Below are 10,606 nucleotides of genomic sequence, written 5' to 3'. Positions count from 1 at the left end.
CACCTGCTTCTCTCTCAACATGCAACACTTTTCCTGAACCCTTGTTCAAAGTAGCCATCCACTGCCTCTGCCATTTTCTCATGACATCACACAAATTGTGATTGACTTCAAAGCACTTATGAGTCTCTGAACTTATTCACTTGTTAGCCTTTACTAGAATGTAAGCTTCAGAGACCACCACGGAGCTCGAGTGTCCTGAGACAGTGAATGGCACATAATGGGTGCTCAATAAAATCTGTGTTGAAAGAATGAGTGAGCAAATGAATACATAAATGAACTACTCAGGGACCTTATGGAAAACAAAAAAACTTTATGCACATCACTGGCGTTGCCACAGGCTGAAAAAGAAGGCGGAGTGGGCTGGGAGCAGGGAAGAACGGCGGAGAACAGGTAGGGGGTTGCATCTCAAAATCGGTGTTGTGGGGCCACACAGGGTGGACAGGGGCTGTGAGTTACAGCCTTTAGGTGCTACCCTCAGCCTGGGCTTCCCTCCAGGCCTGGCGCACTTTGATCTTCACTTTGAAAGAGTCGATCAGAAAGACCACCTTTGGGTTGCCTTCCAGGGAGGGCAGCTGCCCGTCATCTGGCACCTCCAGGTCGAACCTCTGCAGCAGCCAGGCCATGATGAGGAAGAGCTCCTGGCGGGCCAGGATCTCACCTATACAGGAGCGAGGTCCTGCTCCGAAGGGCAAGTAGCTTAATGACGGTGAGATGAGCTGGGTCCCCGCTGGATTCAAGAAACGCTCTGCAGGCAAGGAGTGGCATCAGCCAGGGGCTAGGGCAGGAGGGAGGAGAGGCATGGTTCTGCCCTGGCTGAGGGGGAGACATGGCCCTGCCCAGGGAACCCCAATCTGAGGATGTAGCCTTATTGTGGGGGAACCCCCACCTGGGGAGAGATACAGCCCTGCTCTCAGGTAGCCCTTAATGACACAGAGGAAATGAAATATTCAGGAAAGATGGAAAAGAGGTGGAATTAACCTATGAAAATACCACCACCCAGGGGGAGAAGGGACAGACTTAATGGCAAACAGAGGCGTAGAGGGCTTCTTGGAGGGTGAATTTGCAGTTGGTTGGAAGAGTGTGGGAAACCCAGCTGTGAAGAGTTTGGGTAAGTCCATGGCAGGATGAGGGTGTCAACAGGTACGTATTGTTGGAGCCAAGAGTTTTCTAGTAGCAAGCTTGGCAGAGGTGAAGGGATACTGGGGTGGTGGAGCAGAGTCCAGGCTGGCTGTGCGGCCCAGGATGCAGGACAGGACAGGGACTCACCAGGCATGAACTGGTCCGGCTGGTGCCACTCCTTCTCATTGTGATGCAGCGCCCACAGATTGATGATAACATGTGTGCCCTTGTCCACAGCAAACTCACCGATGCTGCTCCAGAGAGGAAGAGGAAAAGTGGGTCTGGGACATTATCCTTCCTTCCTTGCTCAGCCTCATGCCCCCTCATTCCTCCACCGTGGGGAAAGTGCCCTTTACTCCCTCGTTCCCACTCACTCATCTTTTCCTCAGCTTCTGCCAGATCAAATCTAAATCCAGCCCTTCTCCAGCCCTTCCCTCCTGACAGCTTATGTCTGAACACCTGTGTCTGCGGACTTTGGTGTCTGGCAGTGGATGTGGGTGTGCATTTGGAGCTGCGGCGCATGTTATGTGCGTGCTGCAGCTAGTTGGAGCATGGAGCTCCCAGTCTTTCATCCCAGACCACATGTCTCCGAGGGCAGCAGGAAGCTCCTCCGGGAAGTCAGGCAGATCTGTGGATGAGTCAATGCGTGCTTGTAGGTGGTAGAGACATGGAGCCACAGGGCTGAGGGCAGGATGATTTTTATTTTATTTATTTATTTATTTAGAGACAGAGTCTTGCTCTGTCACCCAGGCTGGAGTGCAGTGGCGCGATCTTGGCTTACTGCAACTTCTGCCTCCCGGGTTCAAGCAATTATCCTGCCTCAGTCTCCCAAGTAGCTGGGACTACAGATGCATGCCACCATGCATGGCTAATTTTTGTATTTTTAGTAGAGAAGGGGTTTCACCATATTGGTCAGGCTGGTCTTAAACTCCTGACCTCATGATCCATCTGCCTTGGCCTCCCAAAGTGTTGGGATTACAGGTGTGAGCCACCATGCCCAGCCGGCAGCATGTTTTTTAGCAGTTGATGGTTGACTGACTTTAGGTTGGCCAGCAGGGGCCAGGGGTAGGGAGAACCAGGTAGGCTGGCGAGCTGTATTGAATGCATCATGGGGCTAGATGTCGCTGGGAGGGCAGGCACACCTGGAGTCAACGTTGGCCTTGTGGGGGATGAGCATAGGGGCCACGGGCCTGATGCGAAGCACCTCTCGGATGGTGGCCTCCAGCAGGAGAAGACGGTTACGGTCACTGATGGTTGGTGTGCGGCTGAAACCCACATTCTGGTCAATCTCCTCGTAGAGCTTCTTCATCACCTGAAGACCACAGTAGGTTGGAGGTGACTAGTGTGTGTAAGTCCAGGAGTAGCAAAGGCTTAGAGAAGAATCCAACTGTGACATCCAGAAGAGCCTGTCCAGTCCCTTCCCAGTAGTGGCTCTGGGGCCCAGGCCCGGCTTCCAGAAGATAGGGCAGCTCTACTCTGGGGTCAAAGCCAACTACTGCTTGGGCAAGGGGCAGGGCAGGCCTAGTCTTCCTGCACAGAAAGCCTGAGGGAATTGGCTCTCCCTCTCTCTGCAGCCCAGAGGTTGGGCTGCCTGGGGTCTAGGATTGATGAGGGGGAAGCACACCTGAGGATTGTGCAGCAGGAAGGCCACGATCCATTTCACCACAGAGGTGGTGGTCTCCACGCCAGCCCCAAAGATGTCCCCTATGGTGGTGAGAATGTGGTTATCTGAAAGCAGCTCTGAGTCTTGATCTGGGCCAGCGTTGCCATTATCTGAATTCATCTTGGCTTGCATCAGTATGTCCAGCATGTTGGTGATAGAGTCACTGCGGAATTTCTCCTGAGTTGGGTGAGGTTGGGAGACATTAATAAGGAAGGAGCCCCATCTGTGACACTCCTGCCATGCTTCTGTCCCTGACTAGAGATAACAAGGCTCCTTCCACTTGGAAGTGGAGCGAGTCTGGGCAGGGCCTACGAGCTTGTGGAGGTGGGAGGCAGCCCTGGGCCCTCTTCAAATTTGGTGGAGAGGTTAGGTCTTTTCTAGGATCCTCTTCAATTCCTAATTCCTCACTTTTCCATCCCAACTCCTTAAGTCAGTTTTTTTTTTTTTTTTTTTTTTTTTTTTTGAGACAATCTTGGTGCAATGCCCAGGCTGGAGTGCAATGGCATGATCTCAGCTCACTACAACCTCTGCTTCCCGAGTTCAAGCGATTCTCCTGTCTCAGCCTCCCGAGCAGGTGGGACTACAGGTACACACCACCATGCCCAACTAGTTTTTGTATTTTTTTTTTTTTTTTTTTTTGTTTGAGAAGGAGTTTCACTCTTGTTGCCCAGGCTGGAGTACAATGGCATGATCTCTGCTCACCGCAACCTCTGCCTCCCGGGTTCAAGTGATTCTTCTGCCTCAGCCTGCTGAGTAGCTGGGATTATAGGTACGCACCACCACGCCCGGCTAATTTTGTATTTTTAGTAGAGACGGGGTTTCTCCATGTTGGTCAGGCTGGTCTCGAACTCCCAACCTTAAGTGATCCACCCACCTTGGCTTCCCAAAGTTCTGGGATCACAGGCATGAGCCATCTTGCCTGGCCTAGTTTTTGTATTTTTAGTAGAGACGGGGTTTCAGCATATTGGCCAGGCTGGTCTCGAACTCCTGATCTCAATTGATCTGCCCGCCTCGGCCTCCCAAAGTGTTGGGATTACAGGCGTGACCCACCGCACCCGGCCCTTAAGTCAGTTTTTATTGTACACCTACTATGTGCCAGGTTCTACTAGGTTTTGAAGCTCCTACAGTGTGTAGAATGGACCCCACCCTGCTCTCGTAATTACTTTTAGCCTAACTCATATTCTCTTCTGCTCTATCACCTACCTTGTAATTTTCAAATATTTTAGTCAGCAGATCATTTCGTGTTTTAACATGCCCCTTTAATTTTTCCAGAGTTTTGTTGGGGAAAACCTGGGAAGTAAAAAGAAATGTTAAATCTGCCCTTCTTCCATTTTGCTTCTCCGGCTGCCAGAGTCTCTCCTGGAGGCAGATCTTAGCTTTCTGTCTCTGGAAGTTCCTACTCCACCCCTGACCTTCAGCCAGAATGGAAGGCAAGATGGGGACACAGAATGGGTTCATCATGGCAACGAAGACAATTCTAAACAGGGGAGGAGGGCGTGGTCTCCACCTCTCCTTCCCCATTCAATCAAACATCAAGCGCTGACTCTGCTGTGTGCCCAGCCCTGAAGACGTGAGCCTGAAGCCTCAGACAAGCTCCTGAACCCCACTAAGCCTGCTTCTCACCAGCACAATGGGGATAATACAACCGACCTCCACGGGGAATTCAGTGATGAATGCTGATAGAATGCTTCATACTGGCACATGGTCATTGGAAAAGAAATGAAGGTCATTATCTGGAGTACTAAGGTGCATAATTAAAAGGCTAAATCTATCTCTGCAGAGAAATGGCAAAGGTTTTAAGTGGCAGAGGAGGTAGAGGTGGCGGAGATAGTCAGGAAAAAGATGGGTCACTGCGGCTGGAGCGGGGAAGTAAAAAGGAAGGAAGACTGGGGACACTGTCAGGGTCTACTAAAACCTGAAGGCAGGGTGTGGCATCATGCTCACCTTCAACCAGGGGAATAGGTCCACTAGGCTCTCCTTGCCCAGGCTGTCTATGATGCCTTCATTGTAATTGTGTACAATGTTCAACTCAGGGTCCCCATTCTTGTAGGAGATGTTGAAGCAGATCAAGGAGATGACGTTGGTTACCGCCATGAAGACAGGAAAGGAGATGTCTACGGTCTGTCCGTTGTGGGTGGCCAGCATATCACACAATGTACTGATTTCCTGACAAACTGAAGGGAGAGAGGGGCATGAGGGTGGGAAATGAATCAGCGTCGTCATCCCCTCTCTCTACCAATTACTCTTAACAGGAGCGGGGGACAGATAGCAGATGGCCACTAGATGGCAGCAGTAGCCAAGAAAAGGCTGCATTGCGCTCTAGTCCTAACCCTTACCCCTGCCCAACCCTCCTCTCCCTCCAGCAGTTTCTGTGGGATGCAGCCCTAGCCCCAGGGGCCAGTCTGGCACTCACTGATCTTCTCCAGCTTCTGATCGCCATCCTTGAACAGGGCAAAGGTGGCCATCGCCAGCCTTCGATGCAGCTGCCAATGTGCGCCGTAGTCAGCGAAGGCAATACCCTTACGGTTGTTGGACAGGATGTCTAGAGTTGTCTTTGGAAAGCAGGCAAGGCTATAGGAATCACACACCATCCACCCCACCCTTGCCCTTGCACCTCTGGTCCCTGCTCTCCTTCCTGGGGGAGAAGGCAGGTACCTGGCATGCTGACTTCCATGGGGCACAGCCCCACTGCACTCCTCCATGACTGCAAGGGCTTGGTAGGACAGACCCTAAGGTCTCCTACTCCCAATTCCTTCAGAAATACAGTAGATCGGGGAGAGAGAAAGAACTCTTAATTAGAATGTGGCAGCACTGGGCTTCTGTTCACTGACAGGGTGCCCTCTGGGCTTCTTTTTGCTCATCAGTTTCTGACCAGAGGAAGGCAACTCTGGATGGGATAAACTCTCTAAACTATGCCTATCCAGACGGTAGGGAGCAGGCGGGATTGTAGAGGCTGAGGACTGCACAGGTCTCTGCTTTTCCCTGAGCTCTTAGCTGAGCTAAAGGCACAGCTCACCTCACTCGGGTTTACCCTTCCCTTGCAAGCCTGCATACCCAGCCACAAGCCCACATTTGGAGAGTACAGATGTTTTGTCTACACAGTCTGGACTTGGGCTGAGCCGCCGCCTCCTAGAGGTGCCCCCAAAAGCATAAGGGTCCAAAGGCTCCCTTTTCCATCTCTTAATCCCGAAGATCCCCATGACTACCCTCCTCCATCTTCTCTGCCCCGGGGAGGAAGCCAGCAGAGGTGGGAGCCAGGTAGTTGGTCAGCAGACCTGGCTGATTGGTCCAAGGAAAAACAGACCAACCCTTGGCTTGATCAAAGCTGACAGGCTGGTGGGGCGCAGTGGCTCATGCCTGTAATCCCAGCGCTTTGAGAGGCTGAGGTGGGGGGATCATGAGGTCAGGAGTTTGAGACCATCCTGGCTAACACGGTGAAACCCCATCTCTACTAAAAATACAAAAAATTAGTTGGCGTGGTGGCATGCTCCTATAGTCCCAGGTACTTGGGAGGCTGAGGCAGGAGAATCACTTGAACCTGGGAGGCAGAGGTTGCAGTGAGCTGAGATCGTGACACTGTACTCCAATCTGGGCGACAGAGAGAGACTCTGTCTCAAAAAAAAAAAAAAAAAGCTGAGAGACTGGGGGCCCTACTGGGGTGTTCAGGGGAGTTCTCAGCAGCAGGATGCTGGGCTGGGGGCACTGGCAGTGTTTCTGGATGATCAGTACCCCTCCTGGCCGGGGAGCATGACAGCAAGCTCAGTAGGAGGCTCATCAGCAACCCTGAAACGTCATTGTAGATCACTGCCCCTGTGAGCTAGAGCAGCTGGAAATGGCATCAGGAAACCAGCAATCCCAGCCTGCAACAGCAAGGCTACTTCTCCCCAGCAGCTTTCATGGAGGACAGTAATCACTGCCACCATTTTCCACGAAGAGTAACATGAATCCTGGTTGTATAAGGGGCACTTACTGTGCTGGGTGCTAGGCTAAGTGCTGTACATGCACCTGCTCAGTCCATTAGAGAAGTCTAGGCCTAGAGAGATGAGTGGAGTGAGGACTCCTTGACCCCTCAGACCACTGTAGTCTTCCCATCCCACCTCCTGGGCAGCCTGGTAGAGGAGACTTTCCTATAATTCTTCCTGCCTCATTTAGAGGCTGGGTGGGGGTCTGAAGGTTCACTCCCTTCACATCACCCCACTAGTCTACTTTGGGAAGAATTATAGGTTGTTGGAGCTGGAAGCACCATTCTAGGCATGGTCTGAAGACCTGAACAATCCCAGGGGGTGGTGAAGGGGGCAGGGAGGAAATGGACACCACTTACCACTTGAGGCCGCCCAGAGAAGTCCTTGCCCTTCTTAATAAGCACCTCCTTGGCCAGCTGGTGGTGGCCGACAATCACTGTAGTCTTGGTGCCCATACGAACGGAATAGATGGGGCCATATTTTTTCTGCAGGTTGAAAAAGTTGTTATGCATATGGCCATGTCTGGGGAGGAATGGCAGGCTGCCCACCAGGGGCAGGGACAGGAGGCTCTTAGGATACTTGGCACCAGGGCACCTTCTCTTGGGCCAAAATAAATAGGCTAGGGTGAGCAGCAAGAGAGCCACAAGCTCCCACATGGTGGCTGGGTGTCAGCAGGCAAGATAGACAGTGGTGGAGTAGAGGAGCTGCGGCAACTCTAGGGTACAAGGAGGACTTTTAAAGGGCTACCCTGATCTTCACCTTGACTTTGTGTTATCTCTTGCCTTGTGCAAAGGTTATCCTGGAGCCCAGCCAGGCCTGAGCTCATTTCCAGAAGGCAGAGAGGCAGGAGTGAAGGCCTCCTCAAGGGCTGGCTCAACTCCAGGCAAACCTCCGGAGGAGGAGCTAGGTAAGGGAGGTCACTTGATCCCCCTCTGAGGAGCTCCCCATGCTTGAATGACCCCAGAGTGCAAATGGTATCTGGGCTCAGGAGTCAAGGCTTGAAACTTCCCATGTTGCAAAATCAAAATCACTGGACAGATGACAGAGTCAGGAGGGTCACAAGTAGCAGGGACTGTCAAAGGTCTTTTATGCATTCTTTTTTTTTTTTTTTTTTTTTGAGACAGAGTCTTGCTCTGTCACCAGGCTGGTGTGCAGTGGCGTGACTGTCCCTCCAGCCCTGGCCCTCAAGCCCATGTGGTTTTGGCAGCAATAAGGGGTGTGGGGTAATGGCCCCCAAAATAAAAATGTTATATGTGTGTATGAGAACAAAAGGGGTGCAAAGCTGTGGGGAGCAGTGGAGGGGAAGGGACAGATGAGGTCAGTACTGGGAATGCCAGAGGTGGGAGGCTGTTTCATAACATTTCTTATTGATCAAACTGCTGTTGACACCTTCTTTGCTCATCAGCAGGACTAGTGTATTGGGGGAACTGCCCCCAATATTTCAACATAGGTTCTTTCTATAAGTGTTGGCCAGCTGAGAAATAAAGAGCGACAGTATAAAGAGAGGAACTTTACAGCTGGGCTGCCGGGGGTGGCATCACATATCAGTGGGACCATGATGCCTACCTGAACCTCAGACTAGCAAAGTTTTTATTAAGGGTTTCAAAAAGGGGAGGGGGTGTAAGAACAGGGAGTAGGTACAAAGATCACATGCTTCAAAGGGCAAAAAGCAGAACTACTAATAAGGGTCTAACAAAGATCACATGCTTCTGAGGGAACAAAACAAAGGGCAAAAGCAGAACTACTGATGAGGGTCCAACAAAGATCACAATGCAAAGGGCAAAAGCAGAACTATTGATAAGGGTCTATGTTCAGCAGTGCATGTATTGTCTTGATAAAATCTTAAACAGCAGAAAACAGGGTTTGAGAGCAGAGAATCAGTCTGACCACGAATTTACCTGGGCGGAGTTTTTCCCCACCCTAGTAGGCCTTAGGGTACTGCAGGAGACCAGGGTGTATCTCAGTCCTTATCTCAACTGCACAAGACAGACATTCCCAGAGTGGCTGTTTATAGACCACCCCCAAGGAATGCACTCCTTTCCCAGGGTACTAATATTAATATTCCTTGCTGGGAAAAGAATTTAGCGATATCTTCCCTACTCACACGTTTATAGGCTCTCTGCAAGAAGGAAAATATGGCTCTTTTTGCCCGACCCCACAGGCAGTCAGACCTTATGGTTATCTTCCCTTGTTCCCTAAAAATCACTATTATTCTGTTCTTTTTCAAGGTGCATCGATTTCATATTGTTCAAACACACGTTTTACAATTAATTTGTAAAGTTAACACAATTATCACAGTGGTCCTGAGGTGACATACATCCTCAGCTTACAAAGATAACAGGATTAAGAGATTAAAGTAAACACAGACATAAGAAATTAGAAAAGTATTATTTGGGAACTGATAAATGTCCATATTAAAATGAAATCTTCACAATGTATGTTCCTTGGCCGTGGCTCCAGCTGGTCCCTCCATTCAGGGTCCCTGACTTCCTGCAACATCTCTCCCTTTCTTTTTATATAAATGTGCCACGGCGATTAAGGCTGTTCGTTCTCTCGATTTTGACACAGGATTCTTTGACTAATCTGACCCACTAAAAACAAGCCCATTAAACAGAGAAACATGATTCCAAAATTTACTACAGCGGAGCCCCCAGTAGACTTAATCCAAGTCACGGGGTTTACTCTAGAAAGACTTCCTGCCACCTGATCTAATGCCACAGCTCCAGGTATAATGGATAAATGAGCTTGAGAGGCTTCAAAAATTTGTTTCTTTAGTTATGTCCAAGGATAAATTATCTACCCAGAAGGTGTCTTTTGACTATTTCCCATGTATGATCAGTCTCGTTGTAGGAATATGGTGTGATAGAGATATCAGAAGTGTTCCAATCACATTGTATTTGCATGCAATGTTCGAGACTCATTAGCTGATCCCCAAGCCAAATAACAGACTGTCTTAATCATTAATTTGACTAGCTAATTTTTGATCAATGCCTTGTTGAGAATTCCTCATTTGGGTGGAATTGGCTTGCCAATCATTAACAAAATGAGCCACTTGAATAGATTGGTGTAATGCCACTCCGGCAGTGATGGCCAGTGCAGTGACTATAATTAGGCCCGTGATCACAGCAATTAAAGTGAAAACAAATCTCTTAGATCTTTTGAAAATTCGTTGTAACACTTCATTAATTAAATGTACTGAGGGGGAAGATTCCCAAGGTCTGGATAAAGTTACTGGTATCCAGATTCCTTCTTGAGCTTGAACCAACATTACACTTTTCCTAAAGTCAAAACAGGAGTTAACACAAGTGTATAAATGACAATTAATGCATTGGGCAGTTTGATTGTTCATCCAAATTTTGATATTTCCCACTAACAGCATGTAAGGAGGCTTAACACAACTCTGTATAGGAATAGTCAGGCTGGAGGTAAACAAAGCAGAATGTTTGAATCTATGTTGATACTGAGGGAGAGGAGTGGCTGTGGCAACGCCCAATGTTCTCTGCATAAAGAAGCAATCCAAGGTGCCCAGGGATGCTGAAGAGGTAGAGGGGCATACCTGGGTCAAGAAGAATTATCATAATGCCAATCAGAGTCCCATAAAGGAGGATTGGCATCAAAAAGGGGAAAAGGGTTCAAAGGGAATTTATCATGGGGTTCAGAATCACAGTTGCGAGGGGTGGTAGTGGGGACAACGGACAGAAAAGTTTCCCCTTCCCATACTTGTAGTCTGGGACATGGCAATAGCCAATTTCCAAAGTTCTGGGTGTTCTGGGCTCAGAATGGGAACATCATACAAGGCCTCGGCAGTGGCGGTGGGTAATGCCCTTATCTTCCCATTTTAAGGGACAGAACAAGCTGAACT

At 49.5% G+C, this 10,606-nt stretch overlaps 1 protein-coding gene across 1 annotated transcript; it reads right to left on the bottom strand.

Moving 5' to 3' along the window:
* Positions 1–290: 290 nt before the first annotated feature.
* LOC111538851 (steroid 17-alpha-hydroxylase/17,20 lyase) lies at positions 291–7,647 on the bottom strand. Its single transcript, XM_023206517.2, has 8 exons — positions 7,104–7,647; positions 5,196–5,334; positions 4,727–4,956; positions 3,986–4,072; positions 2,744–2,959; positions 2,262–2,431; positions 1,267–1,370; positions 291–745 (listed from the first exon to the last, which is right to left on the bottom strand). Exons 1-8 carry the CDS (start codon positions 7,398–7,400, stop codon positions 462–464), a joined length of 1,527 nt encoding a protein of 508 aa, XP_023062285.1. The 5' UTR covers positions 7,401–7,647; the 3' UTR covers positions 291–461.
* Positions 7,648–10,606: the final 2,959 nt, after the last annotated feature.

Source organism: Piliocolobus tephrosceles, chromosome 9 (genome assembly GCF_002776525.5).
Source record: "Piliocolobus tephrosceles isolate RC106 chromosome 9, ASM277652v3, whole genome shotgun sequence".
Lineage (NCBI taxonomy): Eukaryota > Metazoa > Chordata > Mammalia > Primates > Cercopithecidae > Piliocolobus > Piliocolobus tephrosceles.
The sequence above is the reverse complement of the archived record's forward strand: the minus strand, read 5'-3'. Positions and strand labels throughout refer to the sequence as shown.

Bases quoted from the DNA above. Each gene is read 5' to 3' on its own strand.
- LOC111538851 (XM_023206517.2), bottom strand. From the start codon at position 7,400: ATGTGGGAGCTTGTGGCTCTCTTGCTGCTCACCCTAGCCTATTTATTT. The intron at 4,957-5,195 runs GTGAGTGCCAGA...CTCTCCCTTCAG, and splicing joins TCAGAAGCTGGAGAAGATCA to TTTGTCAGGAAATCAGTACA. The intron at 2,432-2,743 runs GTGTGCTTCCCC...TGTGGTCTTCAG, and splicing joins TCCTGCTGCACAATCCTCAG to GTGATGAAGAAGCTCTACGA.